The 27,226-nt window shown below is 42.7% G+C and overlaps 1 protein-coding gene across 1 annotated transcript in view; it reads right to left on the bottom strand.

Annotated features, from left to right (window-relative positions):
• DNAH8 (dynein axonemal heavy chain 8) overlaps positions 1-5,623 on the bottom strand; it is a 243,812-nt gene extending 238,189 nt beyond the window's left edge. Inside the window, exons 1-3 of the mRNA XM_087817239.1 lie at positions 5,483-5,623; positions 4,751-5,361; positions 4,500-4,634 (exon numbers count right to left, since the gene is read on the bottom strand). Coding sequence (XP_087673365.1) covers positions 4,500-4,634; positions 4,751-5,317 — 702 coding nt within the window. The 5' untranslated portion in view covers positions 5,318-5,361; positions 5,483-5,623. The remainder of the gene's footprint in view (positions 1-4,499; positions 4,635-4,750; positions 5,362-5,482) is intronic.
• Between the last annotated feature and the right edge of the window lie 21,603 nt (positions 5,624-27,226).

Below are 27,226 nucleotides of genomic sequence, written 5' to 3'. Positions count from 1 at the left end.
ACCACAGCCGTGCTCCCCCACCCCTGACCTGGATTAGGCCCAGCAGCTCCATGGCCACCACTGCCTCCCAGGGAGGGGTGGGGGGTAAAAAAAAAAAGAGAGAAAAGAAAAGAAAGCTGGCTTGGGGAACAGGAAATTTGCCCAATTGTTTTGTTTGACCAATTATTTGAGTAATTATGTTTTTAGCAACTGTAATTTGACCCATATTGTAGCCAAATTAATATAAAAACAAATTATTATAATGAGAGTCTTCCATATTTATGAGTGTGAAGTTCTTATTTAATTATAAGTCAGTGTAATATTTTAGTAAGTAGAAAACTAAATAAGTCATGTAAAAACACCTCAGACATCATTTGGGAAATACAGTTACTAAACCCGCTTCACCAAGTCCCACTGATTTTATACATTAAGTGTCCCTCTTGGGCAGTGGGTTTCTCTTCACTTACTGACCATGTGTGGGAAGTATCCCAGGTCTGGCAAAGCCTTTCCCCCTAGGACAATGGTTCTCAAACTTGAGTGTGCATCAGAGAAGTACCTAGGAAGCTTTTACAAAATAAAGAATGCTGGTCCTGAGGATTTGCATTTCCAAAAGGTTCCATGGGATGCTGATGCTGCCGGTGCTGGGACCATGTTTGGGAACCAACACCTAGGAGATGAAACAAAGCCACAATGATGTGCAAGATTCTAGCCCTTAATTTCCTACTCTTCCATCTCACACATAAACTTGACTCTCTTGACAATTATTTCAGGCTGTAACCTGAAAGATACAAAAGCTGTCAGCAGGGCTATTCCTGCCCAGTTCCATAAATTCTTTCTTAGTGTCCGACTTTTATGTACCATCACCTTTGAAAGCATACAAATTCTCAAAAGTAGAGCACTTGACTGTGATAAAAAGAGATCACAATATCAAATACAATGAATTTTTTAGACTCATTGTATTCCTGAGACCAGCAGAGTGACGGTGGTGGCACTGTGGATTAAAAATTCACTTATAATATGTAACATTTTACAAACAGTTCATCTGAGCAACACCACAACCTTGCGCTAGGTAGGGAGGCATTATGATGCCCTTGCAGGAAAGAAAACAGGAGCTAAAAAGAATGTGACAACAGCCTAGCGCCTCCATGTCTGTGCTCTTTCCACAGAACCATATCACTGCCACCTTGACTCTGGAAAACCCTGTCACGTAAGTTGGAAGGCAACATCTGTGACTACCTGGAACAGTGCTGAACAAAGGGAACAGTAGAAGCGGAAGTAGCAGAAGCATGAATGCTACGGGGTTAGAATCTCTGTACTGGTGAAGGTCCCAGCAAGAGAGAGTCCCAAAAGAGAAAGTTTCCAAGAAACTTTATAATAAAGAGGCTACTTCTAGAGGCCAGAGCAGAGTCAAGGGAAACTGTGGCACTAGCAACACTATAACAGGACTAGCAAGGGGGGAAAACCAGTACCACTCCAAGGCCTGAAAGGGAGGGCGTGGGGAAAATGGTGCAGCTGAAAGCAGATTGAGAACTGGAGCTGTGGGAGAGGAACTGCACAGGAGGAGCTGTAGTTATGGGAGGACACGACCACGGCCAGAAACAAGGCCAAGTGGGGAGGGTCAGACTTCTCTCCCCTTTTGCCCTCCACTCTCCTGCTGGTGTCCCCCAGTGGCTGAGCCACCTAGAAGCCACAAAGCAAAGGAGCCCAGGCGATGGATTCCAGAGAATTCAGCCTTCCAGGCCATAGAGAAGGGTGGAGCAAAGTGGAGAATGGATCTGAAGGCAAACAAAGTAACTATACACCCTCTGTCATCCACTGCTTTGTGGCGCCTTTAATAGGCTGCTTTCGCACCAGGCTTCACATGCACGGAAAACTTTTCCATATAGTCTTCTAAACCACCACACCACCCCTTGTTCCTTGTTCCATCTTCTTACTCACCTATCCACCAATCTTGATGCAAATTTGCTCTATGTCCTTGCCTTGTCCTTTTGACGAAATAAGCACTCTAATCTCTCCCAGATTTTGACATTGGCTTTCTCCTAGCTATACTATCTTCCTCCACTGTGGCTTTGCAATTCACAGACATACACTTAAGAAAACACCTTTCCTGGCTTGATTCTTCCCTTAAGACCTAGATGTCCCATTCCTTGCAGCCTAAGCAATGTCTGGCCTGGTCTGTGATCCCCTTAATGGAAGAACCTGACTGCACAGACCCAAAGTCCGAGACATATCCCAGGAATGACAAGAGGAAGGGTTTGGCACTCCTTCCTGGCTAGCATACTAGCCAGTGAGAAAGACTCCCTCAAAGCACAGAAGGCCAGGCCAGAAAGCCAGGTGACAAATATTTAAAGGTAAGATTACAAGCACTGTAGGCACTCATCTCCCTGACTTAGTCCTAACAGCTGTCCACCCCTGAAGCCAATGGCCAGGCCCAAAGACTATGCCTAAACCCTTTGCAGAGCTGCTGGGATTCCAATTGAGAGGTTAGCCAAAATTTGTGGCCTAGTCATTTTTAGGTGAAACAAGTTTCATCACCCATCTGGTTTCCTCCCTTACCAAGTGCAGGAATGGTCCTTGGGACAGGCGTGAAGCCTGGGTCTACTGAGAAACATGTTTTTAGAAATTGGCCTTTCCTTCATCTGACTCATCTGCTCAGAGATGTGTATAGGGTTGTTTTACACCACTTTCTCTGACTTTAAGAATGTGCAGACTTATAGCCAGAATTGCCAGAGGAGCCTAAATAGTCAGTAGGGAAGGGAGGCCAGGAAGTATTAAAAGAAGCAAAAATTAAAAATTAAAAAAAAAATACAAACAAACAAAAACAACTTGAGAATAACAAAGAGAATCCTCTTGCCATATGAATGGAATCATACATCCACAGCCAAAGCAGGGTGCAAAATTTGTGGGGTCCAGTGCAAAATATAAATGCCAGGACTGCTTGTTTAAAAAATTAAGAATTTCATGCCCGGCTGGGCATGGCTCAGCAGTTGAGCATTGACCTAGGATCCAGGAGATCGTGGTTTGATTCCTGGTCAGGGCACATGCCCAGGTTGCAGGCTCCATTCCCAGCAGAGGTCGTGCAGGGGCAGCCCATCAATGACTCTCTCATCATTGATGTTTCTCTCCCTCTCTCTCTCTGAAATCAATAAAGATTTTTTTTTTTTAATTAAGAATTTCAAGATGACGAGGGCAGATCATTAAACCAAGCGCAGGGCCCTTCAGCACAGGGCCCAGCCTGCATGCCCACGAAGCTATCCTTGACCACACCTGTACTTTCCCACAGGGAACTTTGGTGACCTGAGAAACCATACCCTACTTCCAGTTGTTGGCTGTGGCACCTCTTATTTTATGTACACATCTCCATGCATCTTTCTAGCCTTTGCCATTAAAACAGCTCAAAGGTATTGATCTTTCTGCATCCATCACATTTCCCATCTCACATAACACAAATAAGGGAGCTGGAAAATAAGTAATTCCATTCCTACTGTCAGGGAACTGCCAGATATAAAGGTTTATAAGGTTCCTGGAAGAAATAAAGGGCAGAAAAGTTTCCAGAACTTGACAACAGACTGCATCAAGCAAGGGAGAGGCTCTTTTAGGAACCACTCCACAGAACTGTGGCTCCCAGAGCAAGCTAATGCCCAAACTTTTGCCCAAGTTTACCGGTCCTTGTGAAAGCAGGGTGGGCGGACCCTGATGACGACAGCCTCGCCATCCACCCACCTCTCTCGGCAGTGCATTCAGCGAGACAACCGGCTCACCACCACCAGCGTCTCTCTGCTCACCGGTCTTGCTGGGGCTCCAGCCCACTCCGCTCCAAACTAGTCCATAAAACACTCAAGCAGCTTTTTCCTAGTGGCAGTTACTTTAATTATTAGTAGTAGTTCTGTTGAAAAAATCAATTCAGAGCCAGAGCTACCAGGAAGGAATCTATGATACCGCTTCTGAGAGCCGCTAAGGCCAAGTCACAGTTTAGCAGACATTCCTACATATTACTGTAACAACGGTGGCCATATAAAGTCATCATCCAAAACCGGGACCCTTTCAGGGATTGAAGGGGGGACGGTTAATAATGATGCCAGGAAAGCAGGCATAATCCTGGGCCATCTCTGGCACGCCGCGACGCCTGGCTGTTCCCCACTGCACTCGAGCAAGAGTCGGGGCTCCCTAGCTCACACTCATGCACTTGGGTTTTCTATCCAAATGACCTGCATTCTTTTAAAATGTTACTCTACCTATGCTTGACTCTCCCCGCAACTTCTAAATTCATGCCGAGTTAGAATTTTAGCCAGATTCTACCTGCTAACTCCCCTCTTCCTCCTTCTTGGCAGCAGACCTCACTAGAAATATCCGTCGGCTGGCTTTGATTCTACAAAACGAAGCTTCTCTCGTCAGCGATATTCCAACCGTCTCTTTCTAAACGTTCTGTCGTTCACGACAGTGACTCCAGTTTCCTGAATCAGTCGCTTATCAAAGAGCGATTGGAAAAAAAAAAAAAAAAGGCAGTAAGACAAACTTACAGACGGGCAATCCAGAATTAATTCTTCGACAGCCACCACGTCCAGGCCAAGGTTTTCTGACAGAATTTCAAATATATATTTGTATGAAGGCTCGATTTTCATTTTTCGGTTTTCCCTTGCATCTCTAAATCTTGCCTAAGGATAAAAAAAAATTAAAAACACGTAAAAATTGTCATTATAAAGAAAAACTGACAAAATATTTCATTTTAAATAAAAGCGACAGTTAAGAAAACTCGTATTATAAGCGACACCTGTCTCTCTTTCAGCGTTTCCTGTAGGTTGGGGATGCCGCTCATGCTGCGGAGAAACTTGGATGACCTGCGGGTGTGCGCGAGCGCCTCGGACAGCATCGACTGCACCATGCGGGGCACAGGCCTGGGCAGAAGTCTCCCCGGCTGCGGCTCGTCATCCTCTGAAAAAATTATTCTTTCACTAGAAGGGATGAGATTCAGGATAGCACTTGCAGTAGGACTAGGGATCTTTCCAGGAAGAGACTTGGCGTCTTGTCCAGAGACTGCCTCTCCCGCAGAGGTGGCCTCTCCCGCAGAGGTGGCCTCTCCCGCAGAGACGGCCTCTCCCGCAGAGGTGGCCTCTCCCGCAGAGGTGGCCTCTCCCGCAGAGGTGGCCTCTCCAGGGGCCTCTTCTGACAGAGCCTCTTCAGTCCCGCCCTCTTCGCCGGAAGGAGGAGGAGCCTCTTCTTCCGGAGGGGGCGGGGCCTGGCCGCTGGGATCCGCTTCCGGATCTGGGGGACCACTGTCTTCCGAGCCGGGAGGAGCCTCTTCTCCCGCAGCGGGGGCGCCGTCTTGCTCCGAGCTCATGTTAACCCGCCTTTCCTCCTGCAGGACACCTCACGCTTCGAAACCTAGATTATAAATTATAAAATGTTTTCTTTTAAAACCGTACAATAAACTGAGTGTTATGTGTCCATTTATCCCTCCCCTTGAAGCTAGTCGACTGGCAAAAATCACCTGTTTCTCCCTTACCATGTTATCTGGAGAAGCTAACTTCACAGGACTAGAGCGATGGCTTCATTTTATTTTTAAATTACCGTTTACATTTGATATTATTTGGTATTAGTTTCAGGTGTACAGAAAGATGATTTTTCTAAGAGGGCAGCACGCACTCGCACACATTCCCTCACATTCACTCACACACACACACTCACACACACATTCCCTCACATTCACTCACACACACACACACACACACATTCCCTCACATTCCCTCACACACACTCACACACACACACTCCCTCACATTCCCTCACACACACACACACACATTCCCTCACATTCACTCACACACACACACACACACACTCCCTCACATTCCCTCACACACACACACACACATTCCCTCACATTCACTCACACACACACACACATTCCCTCACATTCACTCACACACACACACATTCCCTCACACTCACACAAACACACACACTCGCACACACACACACTCACACATTCCCTCACATTCACTCACACACACACTCACATACACATTCCCTCACACACACACACATTCCCTCACACTCACTCACACACAAACACACACACACTCGCACACACACTCACACATTCCCTCACATTCACTCACACACACACACACATTCCCTCACAAAAATTACACACACTCACACACACATTCCCTCACATTCACTCACACACTCACACACACATTCCCTCACATTCACTCACACACATTCCCTCACATTCACTCACACACACTCACACACACATTCCCTCACATTCACTCACACACACACACACTCACACACACATTCCCTCACATTCACTCACACACACACACTCACACACATTCCCTCACATTCACTCACACACACTCACACACACATTCCCTCACATTCACTCACACACTCACACACACATTCCCTCACATTCACTCACACACACACACTCACACACACATTCCCTCACACCCACTCACACACACAAACACACTCGCACACACACTCACACACACATTCCCTCACATTCACTCACACACTCACACACTCACACATTCCCTCACATTCATTCACACTCACACACACACTCACATACACTCACTAGGGGCTTTTCAAACTGTAAGCGCCCCTCCTGGCTCTGACCCCAGGGGCGGGCCTGCTGCTCCCGCCCGCCCGTCCCTGTCACAGTAACCACTGCAACTGATGGGCGGGCACCTGTCCTTGGGGCTGGAAAAGACTGGGAGTCGCTGTATTCGAGGCTGGTGATCGCCACAGAGCTGCTGATTTGTCCAAGAAACCAAGCAAACCACGGGGCGCAATGAAATGTTCCTTACGTGGAAGAACACTGTGACACAATGCAATCCGCCAACCAGACACTCAACGACCCGCCCATCTCGTCTTTATGAGCATAACCAAGAGCCCGGCGAAAGCATAAAACATTCTCTAAGCAGCCAAAATAAATATGCCAAACACACAAAGTCCATGCTAAAATGGGACTGTGACTCTAGATTGAACCAACGGTATCATCTAAAGTGTAAATGCAACCTACTCGCTCAGAAGGGCTCCGGTTACAAAGGAGTGTGGAAGTTACCGTGAGCACGTGACCTGGAAAATTAGGAGACGCCAGTGGGATGGGACAAAGTGACAGTTACCAAAGAAATCATCGAGTAGGTATGACAATAATAATGAAGCCTCAGTCAAAGTAAACAAGTTTCGGGGATGTGGCTAAGATCCAGAAACCAGGATAACGGTAAATACTTGAAGAACAAAACAATAAATTTCAAAGCAGATAGTTCAAAAGAAGACAGAGAAAGAGGCTTTCTAGTGAGAAATTTTGAGGCCACTGATGCAGACTGGGCCTAAGTGACACGGTACTTCTTCCGGGGGGACACCAGCAGCCTGTAACCTGCACACCACAGCTGCCCTCTCCAGGCTTTTCATAAAACTCGGAAACAGCTAAATTGTTTTCTCCGATATCCAAAACTGGCCTATTCAAGAACAGAAATGCCCAAACTGACCTATCTTTGAGTGCCAGCTACAGCTCACCAGTGTATCCACCTACCGGGAGGAAGCGCAAACAAGGATCATTGTTCCCGAACCGTCTGCGGGCATTTTTCTCATCCCTCTCTCCTCTTTCTTTAAAAAAATCCTGGTTTTTACATTGTTCCTTGGCTATAGTCTAGGGTCGATCTTCTTTACATGTCAGTAAATTTGCTTGGAAAATAACTAAACATCTCTGAGTTATTATTGGACACAACAACAATCTGCAATACCCAGGAGTTGTGTGTGCATTATGTTCTTACACTTGAAATTGGTCTAGAGGAGTTGGTCATGCTATCGATAATAAACCATGAACCAGTACAGTGATACATATTAGGGAAGTCATGCCAACTGCCTGTCACTCTGCTCAAATTTATGCTTTTGATTTCTGCAAAACAATTCACTTTACTTAGTAAGAAAATCATGACTTCTCTCAAAAGATAATGATAGCCATGATTGTCTGGTTTCGGAAACCAGCAGAATTCAATTGCAGTATAATGGTAAAACACACGTGCTGATTGACTGGAGAGCTTATCTACAGGCAACCAATATTCTTCTAGAGCCACACAGTTATTTATGCTACTATACAGCCACCTTTATTTAAGCGATTAAGGGAGGGTTAAAATTAAATAATGATGTTTTGTAGAAGAAATTAAGGAAATATACAATAAATCTTAATGAATTTTTCATCTAAAAATGGTTACTGTGTTTTAAGTGTTGGCACAGATTAAAATTTCAGAACACAATTCATTCCCTGAGGATTCCAGATAACTGAGATTCATGGCACATAATTTCAGAACTAGAAAAAATATCTTAGCCTTGGCCGGTTTGGGTCAGGGGTTAGGGGGTCACAGCTTCCTGGTCAAGGACACGTACTTCAGTTGCAGGCTCAATCTCAGCCCTGGGTAGGGTGCATGATTTTAGAGAGAAAGAAGAAGTGGGGGGGAGAGAGAGAGACTGAGATTTGTTGTTCCATCACAGCCAGCCAAAGTGTGCACAAGAACCTATAGTATCAGAGAAGAAAGTGTGGAAGGGAAATCTCTAAGGAGGATCTGTTATTTGAGATAAGTCTCCCCTGGCCAAGGAAGCAGGCTCGATTTCCGGTCTGGGCACATACGAGAATCACCAATGATGCATAAATACGTGGAACAACAAATTAATGTTTCTCTCATGTGTGCTTTCTCTCTCTTCCGCTCGCTCCTTTCCCCTCTCTAAAATCAATACATAACAATTTTAAAAAAAGATAAGTCTTGGTAGGATATGTATAAGTACCATGTATAAGACTTGTGAAGTAATATTAATTGTCAACAATTAAGTGGCAGGTTCTGTGCCTGGTGAGATACATTCCTGTGCTTGATAAATATACAAAGATGGGCAAAAGTAGGTTTATAGTTGTGAGTTCACAAAACACAGAGCTTATTCTTGTATTATTTATTCATTATTGTATTATTTACTTGTATTACAACTGTAAACCTATGTTTACCCACTTCTGTATACATATTAATATTCAACATATTTAAATTTCAATATGTTTAATATTCAACATATATATTCAAAAAACTATATCTATTTTGAGCATTTTTTCTAAAACTAATAAACCTAATTTATTTCAGTATTTTAATATATTCTGCTAAGATGATGGGTTTCATTTCTTTTAAAACTATAAACATATAAACAACCAGATGCTGGCCGGGTAGCTCAGTTGGTTGGAGCATCATCCTGATAGGCCAAGGTTCCGGGTTCGATCCCTGGTCAGGGCACATACAAGAATCAACCAATGAATGCATAAATAAGTGAAGCAACAAATCAATGTTTCTTGTTTTCTCTCTCTCTCTCTCTCTCTCTAAAATCAATCAATAAATAATAAATACTATTTAAAAAATAAACAACCAGTCGGAGGAACCACCCTTGCCAATTTCAAAACTTACTATAGGCTACAGTAATGTGGTATTGGCACAAGATAGACATAATACATCAATGAAACAGATTTGAAAGGCTAGAAATAAACTCATACATTTATGGTCAATTCACTTTTCACAAGAGTGCCAAGACCGTTGAATTGGGAAATAATAGCCTTTTTCAACAAATGGTACTGGGACAACTGGAAAAACACACGGATACACATGTACAAGAATGAATTTGGATCTCTATCTCACACCATATACAAAAATTAACTCACAGTGGATCAAAGACCAGCCCTGGCTGGGTGGCTCAGTTGGTTGGAGCATCATTCCGTACACCAAAAGGCTGCAGGTTCAATCCCCGGTCTGGGCACATATGGGAGGAAACCAACTGATATTTCTTTCTCTCTTTCTCTCCCTTCCTCTCTTCTCTAAAATTAGATCATATACATACATATATATATATACACACACATATACATATATATCCCTTCAGAGGAGAAGAAGACAATGGGTCAAAGACCTAAATACAAGAGCTATAACAATAAAACTTTTAGAAGGAAACATGGGTGAAAATCTGTGTGACTGGTGATTGGTAGATTAGGCAGAATTGCCTAAATCTTGGATTAAGGAATGTCTTTTATTTCTATTTTTATTTTTATTTTTTGTTAATCCTCACCGGGGGATATTTTTTCCATTAATTTTTAGAGAGAGTGGAAAGGAGGGAGAGAGGGAGAGAGACAGAAATATCGATGTGAGAAAGACACATCGATTGGTTGCCTCCTGCCCCCACCAGGTCCGGGGATGGAACTCGAAACCTAGGCATGTGCCCTTGACTGGGAATTGAACCCGAAACCCTTCAGTGTGCCAGCCAACACTCTAACCACTGAGCCACACTGGCCAGGGCAGGAATGTCTTTTAGTATGACGCCAAAAGCCACAAGCAATCAGATAAAAAAATAAACTTCACCAAAATTTAAAACTTTTATGCATCAAAGACACTATCAAGAAGATGAAGACAAGACACAGAATGGGAGAAAATACTTACAAATCATATCTTTGGTAAGGATCTAGTACGCAGAATATATAAAGAACTCTTACAACTATAAAATGGCACCCCAATTTAAAATGGGAAATTTAATAATGGATCAAGAATCAAAATAGATATTTCTGAAAGAAGATATAAAAATGGCCAACGAGCACATGGAAAGATGCTCAACATCATTAGCCATTAGGGAAACGAGAGTCAAAACCACAATGAGCTAGCCCTGGCCTGTGCGGCTCGGCTGGCTGGAGCACTGTCCTGTGCACGGGAGAGTGGTTGGGTCCTGTCAGGGTGTGTGCTGGAGGCGAACCATCAATGTTCCTCTCTCTCTCTCTCCCTCCCTCCCTCCCCCTTCCTCTCTACAAAAAAAAATTAAAAGATCAATATTTTTAAAAACCCACAATGAGATAGCACTTTACACTCACTAGGATGACTATATATATTTTAAAGACAATAAAAGGTGTTGGCAAGGATCTAGAAAAATTTTAATCATCATGCATTGCTGGTGGGAATGTAAAATAGTGCAGCCTTTGGGGAAAATAGTTTGGCAGCTCTTCATAAAGTTACACATGGAATTACCATTTGAGTCAATTGTTCCACTCCCAGGTGGAATTTTAGTAGTAATTCCACCCAAGAGAATGGCTAACATATGTTCACAGAAAATGTGTACACATATGTTCATAACAGCATCGTCTGTAATAGCCAAAGCGAGAATAACGCAAATGTTAAATTAGGCGATGAATAGATAAACAAAATGTGGCATGTCCACATAATGGGACACTGTTCGGTCATAACAAGGAATGAAGGACTGTTATATACTCCAATGTGGATAAACCTTGGAAATCAAGCTAAGTGAAAGAAGCCAGATGCAAAAGGCCACATATTGTACGGGGCCATTTATATAAAGTGTCCAGAAAAGGCAAATCCATAGAGACAGAAAGTAGATTATAGTGGCTGCCAGGGACTGGGGGGAAGGAGGAATTGCGTCTAACTGCTAATAGGCATGGCTTTATTTTTTTAGGTGATGGAAATGTTGTGGAATTTTAAAATACTATTTTAAAAGAAAAGAAAACATGATAAACACTGCACTAAAGAAATAACCAATTTGTTGACAGTATATCAAGAGGTTTTAGTTTGGAAATCTTCCCCTCAAACCTACAGGCGGGGGGGGGGGGGCATATTGAAACGAGAGAAAGGTAAAAAGGTGGAGTAAATTTAGGCTTCGAGGACCTGTGGGCACCAGTGTCCCCCTTCGCTCAAATAGCTATTTGTAATCTTTTAAAGAAAGGATATTAAAAGCAAAAACTGTTTAAGTTAGTCCTGAATATCACCAGTGAAGTTAAACATTATCTATGGTCCCTAAGGTCAGGGTGAATCCGTAAGCTCAGAGGAGAAAAACTGAAAGCAAATTCCAAGGAGAAGCTGCAAGAAAAGAAAGAGCAGGGAGGGCGCGGGGGGCGGGGGGAGAAGGAAAGACGAAGGCCTCTGCCCCGTTTCTGCGCTCCAGCCGCAGCCACCACTCAAAGCCGCATGAAGGCCCCTTACATGCCCAGGGCTATGACAGTCACTCTGGGAAACAGAAACCATGACTCTTGGCCCCAAGAATTCAGTCTCATTGGGAGAGCATGTCTGTCATCTTCATGAAGCAATCAGGGGTGTCACATTGTGGAGTTCGGCTGGAAAAGGAATTTAGAAAAGGGAAAATTTAGTGTGTACAAAACAAAGAGGATTTCATGGAGGATCTGGACATAAACCAGCCTTAGATGATAAGGAGAATTCGATCAGAAGCAGAGGGAGAGCCCAGCGGTTGAGCGTGGACCTAGGATTCAGGCGATCGGGGTTCGATTCCCGGTCAGGGCACACGCCCGGGTTGCGGGCTTGGTCCCCAGCGGGGGGCGTGCAGGAGGCAGCTGATCAATGACTCTCTCATCATTGATGTTTCTATCTCTCTCTCTTCCTCTCCCTTCCTCAATAAAGATATAAAAAAAAAAAAAAAAAAGCAGAGGGGAGAAATCTAGAGAGAAAAGTAAAGAGGTAAAGCCTTGAAAAGTCAGGACGAAGTCAAAAAGGGAAGAATTTAGTTGGATTAAAAAAGAGCTTAGAATTATGCCTTATCATATTTACTCTTCCAAAAGACCACATGTAGCGAGGATTCAAAAATCAGTTAAAATGGTTAAATAATAAATAATAGAATGGTTTTATGCAAGCAGAGATTTTTAATATTAACATGTTGGTGAACAGGCTTAGTTCCACTTAGTGCTTTCTTCCCCAGCACTACTAGGGTGTTTTTGAAAATCTCCTAATCAAGTTTATAATAAAATATACCAAAAGAGGTCATTGTGAGTTACTCTGCTCCTATGGTAATCTAAAACCAAAATCTATAGCCTCAATTTAGTTAAGCATATTTAAATAGAACATACATATACTTTCCACCTCTCTGTGTGTCTTACCTCACTTTCCTTGGAATTTATGTAAAACTGTTTAAAGAAAAGGAAAAACAACAGCGCTGAATTTCTGAAACTTTAGAATATTCCCCACAGAGCACATGTTCTGAGTAAAGAGTTCAATTTGTGCTCTATTGAGTGCTGGCATATATATTCAAGCTCTTGTTTTGTGAACATAAAAAATCTTTATGGTTAGTAGTTTGCGTATACTGAACATAAGGAAACTGATAACTAGGTATTAGTGACTATCATGACTGAGAAACAAATAAATTCTAAATAATTTCTATGGTTTAACATTTTTTGCATAAATCACGTGTCCAAGATTCTCAAAATAAATAAATAAATAAATAAAAATAACCACTCCCATTTGGGGAAGATTTTGCCTGGGGGAGCCATAGATTTCTTTCTCTAACGATATAGTTTGAGATGCACTTTCTACATGGTTTTCAAATGTCAAATTGTACTTGGCATGTAATGAAATCTAAATATAAAATATCAGCTTACTGTTACCGGACTGGGACCAGGCCTGGAGTGGGTCAGCCAGTAGTGTGTGGATTCTTGACTTCATGTAGGAAAGATTCTACAACATGAGTTCAGGTGATTTTGAGAGTATGTTTATTAAAGCTGGGGACAGTGAAAAAAGGAAGGGCTTAAGGTCGAAGAAGCGACAGGAGAGAGCCTAGGCAGGGCTGCTTTGGCACTCTGAGAAATAGAAGTCATGGTAAAAGAAGTAAACCAAGGCAGGGCTGCTGTTAGCTCACAGAAAGTGAGAGAAAAAGGGGGCCTTGGAGACAGGTTCAGCGGGTGATCCTGGGGTGAGCTGTCACTGCCTGCTGTTCCCCTGGTTGCAAGTCTCCTGTGGTCCCTTAGAGTTTAGGGGAAATAGAACAGAGACACAAATCATGGGCATCCTCTCTGGGTCCTTTGCCCTGAGGCTTTTAATCTTTCTTTGGCCAGCAGGAATCCTAGGGAAGGTCTTATGGGAAGGTCTTAACAATATTCATTAGCTTTTCAGGCGTGTCTTTCAATAGCCTGATTCATCAAAATGTGTGTATAGAGAGGTCAGCGTTATTTTCTGGTTAGTTTTATTTTTCAAGAGTGTCATCAAAGAAGGATGGGAACTGAGGCTGGTCTGCTCTGGGCCTGTCTGAAATGTGTAAACCATTTGCTCCTTGGTGTCTTTGGTTAGGGAAGATAAAACCTTGTGATTCATTAGCTGGCTATAAGTTGCTCAAATTGTTTGGCCTTCTTTAATTATTTTGTCTCAGTTTCCCTTATTCCACATGTCAAGGAATTCCCCAGCTTCTTACTATCCTGCCACGTTACCACTTCCAAACACTGATGCAACCATTTAAGTCAGAAAATGTATGCAACTACATTACTGTATACAGAACTCCTTAAAACTATAGAAAATTTTGAATATATTGCATAGTTGAAATGTAAAAAAATCTTAGTAAATATAAATTAGGTTACTATATATACATATCATATACGTTTGTAGGTAGGTAGGTACACATACACAAAATGTTGGTTGTTCACGTTAACATGTTTGTAATAGCAAAAGCAAGCAAGAAAGCAAACACGTTTCCTGGAAACAACCAAAGTGTCCCTTAATAAGGAACCCGTTAATTGTACTGTAATATCCTCCCTATTAGGTAAAATTTTAATGCAGACATTAGCAATAAAAAGCATGAAGAAGAGCTATATATGCAGATGGAGATCCCCAACATGGATTGTTACATAAAAAAGAGCAAGGTACTGTACATTGACTAATGATACCAACTGTATAAATTTTTAAAAGTGTATATATGCATATATATGGTATTAAGTCTCATCTAAGTTGCACTTTATTTTTATTTATTGATTGATTTTAGAGAAAGAGAGGAAGGGAGAGAGGAACATCAATTTGTTGTTCCACTTATTTATGCATTCATTGGTTGATTTTTTTTTTTTTAATATACCTTTATTGATTTCAGAGAGAAGGAGGGAGAGGGAGAAGGAGAGAGAGTTGAAACATCAGTGATGAGAGTCATTGATCGGCTGCCTCCTGCACGTCCCCCAACAGGGGATCGAGCAGACAACCCGGGCATGTGACCTGACTGGGAATCAAACCATGATCTCCTAGATCCTAGGTTGATGCCCAACCATGGAGCCATGCCCTGCTGGGCTCATTGGTTGATTCTTGTATGTGCCCTGACCTGGGATAGAACCTGAAACCTTGATATATTGGGACGACACTCAAACCAACTGAGCTACCCAGCCAGGGCCCTAATATGTTTTTTTTTTTTTTTAAATATATCTCTATTGATTTCAGAGAGAGGAAAGGAGAGGCAGAGAGAGAGATGGAAACATCAATGATGAGAGAGTCATTGATCGAGCCCACAACCCGGGCATGTGCCCTGACCAGGAATCGAACCCCAATCACCTGGATCCTAGGCCTACACTCAACTGCTGAGCCACGCCCGGCCGGGCCCTAATATGCATTTTAAAAAGGTTTACTTGGTAACATTTTTTCTTTCCTCACATTTTTTCCTTTATGTAGCTTTTACATGTATGTAATTTGCATTCATGTAATTAAATAAGTTATGTACTTGCATAAATCAGTAACAATTTAGATTTGATAAAAATGCACTAAAAGCTTAAAATTTAAATTAAAAATTAAACGCTTAAAATTAAAAATATAAAATTTATGTAACTGCATAAAATCAGAAATAGTTTAGATTTGATGAAATATGTTAAAAGCTGTCCAGGGAAGCCCTAGCCAGTTTTGCTCAATGGTTAGAGCATCGCCTGCAGACTGAAGGGTCCTGGGTTTGATTCCAACCAAGGGCATGTACCTTGGTTGCAGGCTCGATCCCTGGCCCAGATCCGGGAGCGTGCCAGAGGCAACCAATTGATGTTCTCTCTCACATCAATGTTTCTCTCTCTCTCTCCCCCTTCCACTCTCCCTGAAAAGCAATGGAAAAAAATATCCTCGAGTGAGAATTAAAAAAGAAAAAGCTTTCCAGGGAAGATTCACAGTAAATTATTAACAATGATCACTCTGAGTGAGGAAGACTGGCAGAAGTAAAGGAAGAGCTGCACTTATCAATTTTATAACTTTCTGTATGGTTCTTCAAAAATATGATCACACCCTAGCTGGTTTGGCTCAGTGGTTTGAGCATCGGCCCAGGCACATGCCTCAGCTGCAGACTCATCCCGATCCCCAGCCCAGGTCTAGGCGCCCCAGTCGGGGCCTGCAGGACGCAACCAACTGATGTGTCTCTTGAATCAATGTTTCTCTCTCTCTCTCTCCCCCTTCCACTCTCTTTGAAAAGCAATGGAAAGAATATCCTCCAGTGAGGATTAAGTATATATATATATATATATATATATATATATATATATATATATATATATACACACACACAGAGTCATGTGCATATTTTACTTGTATTATATGTGTGTATATCATGTACAATAACATACAGTATGTGTTTATATTTTCCCCCTATCTATCTTAGGACTTAAAATTTAGAGCCTAAAATTCCCTGTGGATTTTAGGATTTATTTCACAGTGAATTAAGATTAATTCCACAATGAAGAGGCACGTCCTTCCTTACACACCTGCTGTCCCTCAGAGCACAGAGTGAACGCAGGATAAACAGTTGTTCATCTCCCTCCTCTCCGCCCACCTCCCCACAGACAACTTACCGCCACGTGCAATCATTTTAAATGCTCACCACCCCTCCCTCCTTAAGCTCAATTCTGGAGGTTCACCGCGTGTCCACAAGGCATCCCCAGTCACTTTCAGGAGCCATAAGGTGCTGGACGCCTGCACGCCCGGGAATCCCGAGGTAATCGAGCTGCACACGTGCGTGCTCGGCGGCAGCCCCCTCAAACGCACCCCTTTCTCTCGCCGTTTCTGGACCCCCGTCCCTTCCCTCGCGGCTGGCCAGGGCCTCCCTCGCGCTGGGCCGCTGCGGCCACGTGCAAACCCTGAGCAGCCCCGCCAAGGCCAAGCGCACACCTGGGGACGCAAGACCGTCACACACACACACACACACACACACACACACACACACACACACACACACACACACACACACACACACGGTGGCCAGTGTCAAGAACGGGGGGGGGGGGGGAGAGAAACGCCTGGAAAACGCGTGGCAGAGAGGGGCGTGTTCTGGGGGAAGGCGGGGTAATGGGGTGCAGAAGCGGGCGAGGGCGTAGCCTGCTTGGGGAGAGAGGTAAGTTCAGGGGAGATTTTCCGGGTGTAGGGCACTGTGGAGGGGAGGAGCAGGAAAAAAGCCTGAGCGCTAGGCGTTCAGTCTGTCTGTCTGTCTTTTGAAGTCGTAAAAGGGGGAGGAGGGCTGAAGTCGCCGAGCCGGCCGGGGAGGGGCCGGGGCTGTGCCCGGGGCGGCGGCGCAGCTGGGGCCGTGGCTGCGCGCTGCTGGGCTGGTGGCCTGGATTATTTGGGAGTTGGGGGGCTGGGCTGCAGCACCGACTCCAGCCCCCCGAAGAGGGAGCAGCCGGGCGCCTCGCTCCGCGGGGGGAGGCGGGCCGAGCGGGTCCCCGGGCCGCAGCCGCGCACTCACCGCCCGGCCCTCGCCGCCGGCCGCTGCTCAGGACCTTCTCCCCGGGCGCCGGGCTCGGCCGTTGGGAGCCGGACACTGGTTCGCTCCGGGCGCGCGGCGCAGGCTCGGGGGGGCGCTGCTCGGCGGGGGCCGGGGCGCGGGGCCCTGGCTGCAGGGACAGCGCCCCCCCCCCCGCTCACTCTCGCGGGCTCGCTCGCCCCACGCAGGGAGGTTAGGGGGGGCCTTATTTGGGGGCCGGGGCGCTGAAGGGCAACCGCCTAGAGGTGAAAACGTGGGGGTGGGGGTGGGGGCTGGGGAGGATTTCAGGGTGCGCCTTGAAGGGATTGGTGTTGAAAGTGCGTAAGTAAATATATAAAGTATATAAAATGACATTTTCGAGAACCTAAAATGTTTCCCGCTGAATTCCTTCCTCAGACGCCTCTGACTGAGCATAGAACAGAAAGTCCCCGAGGGAAACTGACCTCAAGGCCCCCCCTCCGCTGTCCCTGCAACTCCGGACGCGTGGCGGCTGCGGCTTTAACTGGGTGTTCAAGTCGATCTTTGAATGCAGAGCAGATCGACTTAAAATGAGGACTGGGAGATCTGCCAACTAGAAAAAAAAAAGGGAAAAAAAAAGACTATAGAAACACACAAGTTAAACAGACCACACCAAGAAGCAACATGCAACGAGATACAGCGCGAGGTCTCCGGAGGCCGCGCGCGCCTGGCCGAGGGTCCTGACCCTGAGCTGGCCCTTAGCTGTGGCAGCAACCACGGTGTGACTGCCGAGCTCACTTCCCAGGCCAGAGGGACTAGCTTGTGTACTGTTTGCTACACACGACGCTGTCCCTTGGTCCTGGCTCCTCAGCGGCCTCCGAGTCCACGGCCTCCCACGTGATCCTCCTGCTGTTTGTTGGGCTGTGAGTAATAGAGTTTCTCTTTGGCCCATCTTTTGGCTGGTCTGCTTTTGGCACTTGAGTTGTAGCAGGTTTAATCCTTGCCATCTTCCCAGTCAGAGGTAAACATATATATTCTAATGTAGTAGAAAACAAATTACAGAATATCCTATCCTTTAAAGAGCTTTAAGTATATCCATGTGCCCTTACCTACAAATTCCTCTTCTGAAAATATATTCTAAAGAAATTATACTTAATATGGACAGAGCTTTTGTTCTAAAGATGTGCACTGCGGTATTTGGCTTGTAGCACTGTGGTCTATGCAATAGTTTCATTAACTCTGGCAGGAAACTAGGTTCATGGAATACTACCCCATGATGGCACTTCTGGGGGTGCCTGAGATGTGGGAAAAGCACACCTTCCACAGAATTTTCTCTTGAGGCTTAATAGAAACAAAACACCATGCAGCATATATAAAACATTAAGTGGTTAAACTGCTCAAGTCCCTGAGAATGAAATGTCCCTAAAAATATAATGAGGGAATGTATATGAAAACACTTAGCACAGTAGTACATGGTAATGGCTTAAGCAATGCTACTTGTTATTACTGGTAGTATTAATATGGGGACGGAAATACTAAATTGGTAATCAAGGGCCTAAATCTACTGTGGGACAGCACTACCCAATAACTCAACTAATTAGTTCTGAAACTAAGATTGTGAAACTGCTCTAGTCCTGAGTCTCCTTATGTATAAAATGTAATTCAGGAGATGAGTTGATCTCTAAGTTCCATTCCTGTTCCAAAAATCTATAACTCTATGATGAGTTTGGTTTCAAGCCTCAGCAACTGAGAGAAAGATACTATTGATAGAAATAAAAATGTCAAGACAACCAATTGGAAATGTCTAGATGCTGTAGGGAATATGCAGTTAAAGTACACAGATTATCGATATTGTTACACTATAATTGTCCTGATATAGCCACATGATCATAGTATCAAATAATTTTTAGTAGCCAACCATTCAAGTAAAAAAATCTATAAATATTGAATAACTATCCACAGTTCATTCTCTCTCAAGCTTTTCTTCCAGGATTATTGGTTTATGGCTGAAACAGCACATTAATACCCGTTAAGTTGTCCATTCCATTTAGTAAAACAACAAAAACAAACAAACCTGCCAATGCAGAAATCTAAAACAACTGACAGTAGGAATCTGGGCAACTAACAAAATGATGTTCATTAAGAAAAAATAATGATCATAAAAGTATTTTAAACATACTCTGAGTAGATTTCCTAATCTTAATTTTACTAACCAAAAAAAAGCCCCTTGTAGTGAGTTGAATTGTGTCCCCCTAAAGCATGTCCAAGTCCTAACTCCTGGTACCTGTGAATGTGACCTTTTTTAGAAGAAGATCTTCACATATATAGTTGAGGATCTCAAGGTAAGATTGTCCTGGATCTACAGTAGGCCCTTAGTCCTATGACTGGTGTCCTTAGAAGAGAAAGAAGAGAGCTTTCAGACACAGGGAAGAAGGCCATGTGCAGGTGGAGCAGAGATTGGAGTTCCAAACCAAGAAATACCAGGAGCCACCCACAGCTAGAAGAGGCAAAGGAGTGTAGCTCTGCGGACACCTTGCTTTCACACTTCTAGCCTCCAGAATTGTGGAAATTTCTGTTATTTTAAACCACCAAGTTTTGGTAATTTGTTCCATCAGCACTAGGAAACTAATATCCCTTTTACCAAAAAAGGTAACACTTTTAAACTCTTTTTGGAATTTGTCTTCTCAAATAGTTACTATTCTAAACTACAGATGGTCCCTGACTGACAATGGTTTGACTGAGGGTTTTTGAACTTTACAGTGGTGTAAAAGCGATACACACTCAGTAGAATCCAGCTAGGTGAAACCATGATGTTCGGTAGGTTAGGGGCATTAAGTTCATCTTCAATTTACGATCGATTTATAACTCCATTGTAAGGAGCATCTGCACTCCTTCTCCACTATTGCTGTCTTCCCTTTTGTTTCTATATGTGGTACTTATTACTTTTGAGTTTTAAAGAAGTATATGACACAATATTTAGGTGTACAGAGAGGTATAAAGAATAATACAACTATCTGTTTACCCAACATCGGCTTAAGCTATGAAACAATGTCAAGACATTTATATCCCTCCCTATTGTTTCCTCCAGGACACCTTGAGGAAATGATGTTCCAGAATTCAGAGTTAGTTATTCCCAGGCACTTCCAGATTTCATTACTAGATGTGTATTCAGCCCTAAGCAATAGATTATATTGTAGCACATTTTAAAACTTTGCCAAAATGGTATTGTGTTTTGTTTTTTCCTGCAACTTTTAATTATTTCGTTTCCATTTGTGAAATTTATCCATGTTGGAATATGTTCCTCTGATTCATTGATTTTCACTTATGTATAGAATCCACTGTATGAAAATAGCACAATCTATTTTCTTGCTGTTGGACATTGAGGCTTTATCCAGTTTTTTTCTCTTCAAACCATGTCTCTTATTCTTAGGGTACAGGCACAATAATCTTCTAGGATATATACTTAGTACTGGATCCTAGGATCAGGTTTACACAAGCAAATGTATATGAATTTCAGTTGTTCTACACCAACACTTGATACTGACAGACTTTAAATTTTTAAATTTTTGTCAACCTGAAGGGCATGAAAGGAATCTTTTCTTTAAATTAAATTGCATTTCCCTGTTTACCAGGAGCATTTTTAAAATCTGCCTACTAGTTATTTGTGTTTCCTTCTCTGTAAACTTTTTTTTTCTGTTTTGTTTTTCCCCTCCCTCCCTCCTTTCCTTCCTTCCTCCTTACTCAAGAATATTCCCCCCCCCCCATTGATTTTTACAGAGAGTGGGAGGGAGGGAGTGGGGGGAGAGGGAGAGAGGGAGAGAGAGAAACATCGATGTGAGAGAGACACGTCGATTGGTTGCCTCCCTCCTGTGCCCTGACCGCTGGGCTGGGGAATCGAACCTGCAACCCAGGTACGTGCCCTTGACCAGGAATTGTACCCATGATGCTCTAGCCACTTAGCCACACTGGCCAGGGCTCTTTTGTTATTTTTTTCTGTTGAATTGTTTATCTTTTTCTTATTGAGTTGTAACAGTTTTTGCATATTGTGGATACTGATCCTTTGTGGGCTATGTTCTTCCACTCTGGTTTATCTTTTTACTTTTTATGGTGTGTTTTAGTTAAATACTTTTTTTCTTTTATATTTTGTGCTTTTACATCTCATTGAGAAATTTCGACCACGAATTCATAAAGATATTCTCTGATTTTTATTCTTTACATTTTTAAGTTTTGCTTTTCACATTTATACTTTTAATACACTAGGACTTTTGTTTTTCTTTATGGTAAGAAATAGAGAAATCTACAGTTCCCCACCATAAATATAAACTATGGTATCCTAGCACCATTCATTGAAAACTTCATATTTTTCCCCCTGATCTGCAGTACTGGCTCTGATCTATATCGTGTGTGTGTGTGTGTGTGTGTGTGTGTGTTGGCTGTGTATTACTGCACAGCAGATTATCCCAAAACTTAGCAGCTAAAACAACAAACATTTATTGTCTTATGGCTTCTGTGGGTTAGGGATATGGGAATGGTCTAGCTGGGGTAGTTCTGGCTCAGGGTTTCTCACAAGTTCAAAAATAAAGTGTCATCCGGGACAGCAGTCATCTCAAAGCTCTACTAGGAGGGACCACTTCCAAGCTTACTCATGTGTCCATTGGCAGGCCTCAGGTACTCATGAGCTATTGAGAAGAGAGAGCAGTTCCTTGCCATGTGAGTCTTTCCCTGCTGTTGATTACAACGTGACTGCTTGCTTGCCTTCTGAGTGAGAGACTGGAGAAAAAGTAAGTGAGAGAGCTCCAATGAAAGGCTCACAGTCTGATGTAATCTAATCTCAGAGGTGGCATCCCATCACTTCTGCAATAGTGCAAGAGCGTGAATACCAGGGGGTGGGGATCTCTGGGGCCATCCAACAACTGCCTAAAACAATTTCCATTTATTGATCTATACCAGTGCCATTATCACACTGTGTTACTGTAGCTTTATATTAAGTCGTTATCTGGGAGGGTAGGTTCCCCTACTTATTTATTCTTCAAATTTGTCTTGCCTTTTGGGGACTCTAAAAATAGAATCTAGAATTAGTTTATTCAGTTCATAGAAAAGCCATAAGGCTTTTATTGAAATTGCTTTACATTAATAAATTAATTTGTAAACAAATAAATCTAAGACAGAGTCTTTCTATCCATTCATTTGGTTTCTCTCTCACATATTTCTAGGAAGTTCACCAGAGGGATTCAAGAAAAAAAAACAAAAAACAGTTTGGGTGTCTTTTTGATAAACTGTATCAGATTCATCCCTTTTGTCTGGGCTGGCTATGCAAAACTTCAGTGGTAATACACAGTGTATAGAGAGTTTGAAAATCATCTCAATTTCTGGGTTTAGCAACTTTAAGGCCTATCTCCATGTTAAAGATCTGTTGTTCTAGTACACTGAGTTTTGATGAAATATCACTTAATAAGTTAGTACTAGGTATGCACAAAATTCGTTGAAATTCTTATCATGCCCACCTTTTTGAGTGGACATGTATGGTTCAGTTTGCAGCAACCTTCTCTCCTTATAAGAATAATATCCCTCTTCTTTTTGGGAACTGCTTTGCCCTCCACTTCAACCAGGTAAATTCTAATCCAATAAGAGAATCACAGTCTTATATAATCCAATCTCAGAATGGCAGTGCCTTGACCATGGGAGTAAGTACAGGTGCTAGCCTATGCCAATCATAGCTTCTCCTTGGATTTTATCAAACTGGAATTCAGGGAGGAGGTTCACGCTCTCTCTCTGGTAAGAGACTGAGAGGCCGAGAGCTTCATTTCTAGACGACTGGATCAAGTGTGCCTGACAAAATGAAGCTGAGATGAGAGATGGAGACATCTTGGTAGTGTCCAGGGGCATAGTGCCAGATGCTGAATGCCAGATGCATCCCTCCCCTGCTTCAGTTTGATTAGGTGAGCCCATAGGCTCCTGTTTTGCCCACCCCTTGCAAGCAACATTCCTGACATCCATCTATCTTCTTGCTAATTGAAATGGGGCTCCCAGCAAACAAATGCCCTGGCGCAGATGGTTTCACAGGGGAGTTGTACCAAACATTCAAAGAAGAACTAACACCCATCCTCCTCAAACTATTCCAAAAAACCCAAGAGGAAGGAACACTTCCAATCTCTTTTTACAAGGCCAGCATTATCCTAACTCCAAAACCATATAAAGACACTACAAAGAAAGAGAATTACAGGCCAATATCCCTGATGAACATGGATGCTAAAATCCTCAACAAAATATTAGCAAATTGGATCCAGCAATATATTAAAAAGATCATACACCATGACCAAGTGGGATTTATTCCAGGGATGCAAGGCTGGTACAATATTAGCAAATCAATAAACATGATACATCACATAAACAAATTGAAAGACAAAAATCACATGACAATACCAATAGATGCAGAAAAAGCATTCTACAAAATCCAACATCCATTTGTTTTATTTGTTTTTAATTTTTTTATTGATTTTTAGTGAGAGTAAGGGAGAGGGATAAAGTGATAGAAACATTGCAGAAGGGGAAACATCATCGATTAGTTGCCTCCTGCACACCCTCTACTGGGGATCGAGCCTGAAACCCAGGCATGGTCAAGCTGATGACCTCTTGGTTCCTGTGTCAATGCTCAACTGCTGAGCCACAATGACCTGGTCCAACATCCATTTTTGATAAAAACTCTCAGCAAAGTGGGAATAGAGGGATCATACCTCAACATAATAAAGGCCATATATGACAAACCTACAGCAAACATCACACTTAATGGGCAAAAACTAAAACCATTTCCTTTAAGGACAGGAACAAGACAGGGATGTCCATTTTTAATACTTTTATTCAACATAGTACTGGAAGACCTAGCCACAGTGATCAGACAAGAAGAAAAAATAAAAGGCATCCAAATTGGAAAGGAAGATATAAAACTGTCATTATTTGCAGATGACATAATATTGTATATAGATAATCTTAAAGACTCCATCAAAAATTACTAGATTTAATAAATGAATTCAGCAATATAGCAGGATACAAAATTAACACCCAGAAATCAATGGCATTTTTATACAACAGTAATGAACTCTCAGAAAAAGAAAGTAAAAAAAATTCCCGCCTGACCAGGCATGGCTCTGTGGTTGAACATCGGCCTAAGATCCAGGTGATCGGGGTTCAATTCCCGGTCAGGGCACATGCCCGGGTTGTGGGCTCGATCAATGACTCTCTCATCATTGATGTTTCTATCTCTCTCTCTTACCCTGTCCTTTCCTCTCTCTGAAATCAATACAGATATATTTTTTTTTAAAAAAATTCCCATTTACCATTGTTACAAAAAAATTAAGATATTCAGGAATAAGCTTAACCAAGGAGGTAAAAGACCTGCACTCAGAAAACTACAGGATGTTGCAAAAAGAGGTAGAGGAAGATATAAACAAGTGGAAAAATATACCCTGTTCATGAATTGGAATAATTAACATCATTAAAATGTCCATACTACCCAAAGCAACCTATAGATTCAATGCAATCCCTATTACAATACTAACAGCATATTTCACAGAGCTAGAACAAATACTCCAAAAATTTATAGGGAAGGAATAAAGACCCTGAATAGCCAGCAATCTTGAGAAAGAAGAACAAAGTTGGAGGGATCACAATACCAGATATCAAGTTATACTACAAAGCCACAGTAATCAAAACAGCCTGGTACTGGAACAAGAACAGGCATATAGATCAGTGGAACAGAACAGAGAACACAATTTGATCTTGGCCATTACACTCAATTAATATTTGACAAAGGAGGCAAGAACAGACAATAGAGTAAAGACAACCTCTTCAATAAATGGTGTTGGGAAAATTGGACAGGTACATGCAAAAAAAAAAACACCCCAAAAACCAAATGGAACTAGACCACCAACTTACACCATACACAGGAATAAACTCAAAATGGATAAGAGATTTAAATATAAGACATGAAACCATAAAAATCCTAGAAGAAAACGTAGGCAGCAACATCTCAGACATCTTTCATAGCAATATGTTTGCTGATATATCTCCTAGAGCAAGGAAAATAAAGGAGAAAATAAACAAATGGGACTACATCAAAATACAAAGCTTCTGCATAGCAAAAGAAACCATCAACAAAACAAAAAGGGAGCCCACTGTGTGAAAGAACATATTCTCCAGTGACACATCTGATAAAGGGTTAATATCCAAAATATTTGAGGAACTCATACAACTTAACAAAAGAAGGCAATCCAATTAAAAAATCAGCAAAAGATCTATATAGACACTTCTCCAAAGTGGATATAAAGATGTCCAAAAAACATTTGAAAAAATGTTCAAAGTCACTAATTATCAGAGAGATGCAAATTAAAACCACAATGAGGTATCACTTCACACCTGTCAGAATGGCTGCCATCAACAAATCAACAAATGGCATGTGCTGGCAAGGGTGTCGAGAAAGGGGAACCCTAGTACACTGCTGGTGGGAATGCAGCCTGGTGCAGCCACTATGGAAAGCAGTATGGAGTTTCCTCAAAAAATTAAAAATGGAACTGCCATTTGACCCAGTGATCCCACTTCTAGGAATATATCCTAAGACTCCTGAAACATCAATCAGAAAGAATATATGCACCTCTATGTTCATAGCAGTGTTATTTACAATAGCTAAGATCTGGAAACAGCCCAAGCACCCATCAGTAGATGAGTGGATAAAAAGCTGTGGCACATTTACACCATGGAATACTATGCAGCTGTCAAAAAGAAAGCTCTCTTACCCTTTGAGACAGCATGGATGGACCTGGAGAGTATCATGCTAAGCAAAATAAGCCAGGAAGAGAAAGACAAATATCACACGATCTCGCTCATACATGGAATATAATGAACAAAATAAACTGATGAAAAAAATAGGTCCAGAGACATAGAAGCATGGAACAGACTGATGAATCTCAGAGGGAAGGGGGGGTATTAACCTCAGAATTTTTATGTATATATGCATAACCCATGGGCACGGACAAAAGTGTGGTGAAGGCTTGGAGGGGTGGAGGTAGGGATGGGGTGGAGAGGGACAACGGGGGAAAAAAGAGGACCCCTGTAATTCTTTCAATGAACAGAAATTTTTTAAAAAATGTACCTTAATAGAATTAACGTAAACACACTTAAAGTTTTGGACCTTTAGCTCGTAAGTCGTGAAATAATGATTGAAATCTCATTTGATTTTCAACAAAATCCTGCAAGGAACTCAGAGGGTTCGGTTATTCCAAGCTAATAAACAGTGGAACCAAGACTTGAACCTTGGTTTTTGACTAAGTCAGAATTATTTTAATAATTCAGTTCTGTTTAACTTAGACTTTGAGGTTCTCATACTTTCAAAAGAATATCCCCCAATTCTCTTTCCATCAGATTTGAATTTCCTACCAAGTTGCAGCCCTGAGGTATGGGTGGTTACTGAACTTTAACAGTTAAGCAGAAATAAAATTAGGTCACCAAACAACGCATAGAAGCCCCTCTTTGCAGCCGGCGGGTACTTTTGGGTGTGTGCTAGTTTCTGCTCCCCGCAACCGGTCCTCCCTTTGGGCGCAAGGCACCTTGGGAGTTGTAGTTCTGTGGCTGGAGGCGCTGACTCACTGACGCACAATCAGCGCAGAACCAACCTGCTCTCCGCACAGCTATTGGCTGGAAGTCGCGGCGGCCCCGCCCCCCCCACCGGCGCCGGAGGCGGTCGCTGGGAGAGGCACCTCGGCCTGGGCGGGGTGTGGGT

This window comes from Miniopterus natalensis, chromosome 5, assembly GCF_054644295.1.
Source record: "Miniopterus natalensis isolate mMinNat1 chromosome 5, mMinNat1.hap1, whole genome shotgun sequence".
Taxonomy (NCBI): domain Eukaryota; kingdom Metazoa; phylum Chordata; class Mammalia; order Chiroptera; family Miniopteridae; genus Miniopterus; species Miniopterus natalensis.
Note: the sequence above shows the minus strand (reverse complement) of the source record. Positions and strands in the feature narration are given on the sequence as shown.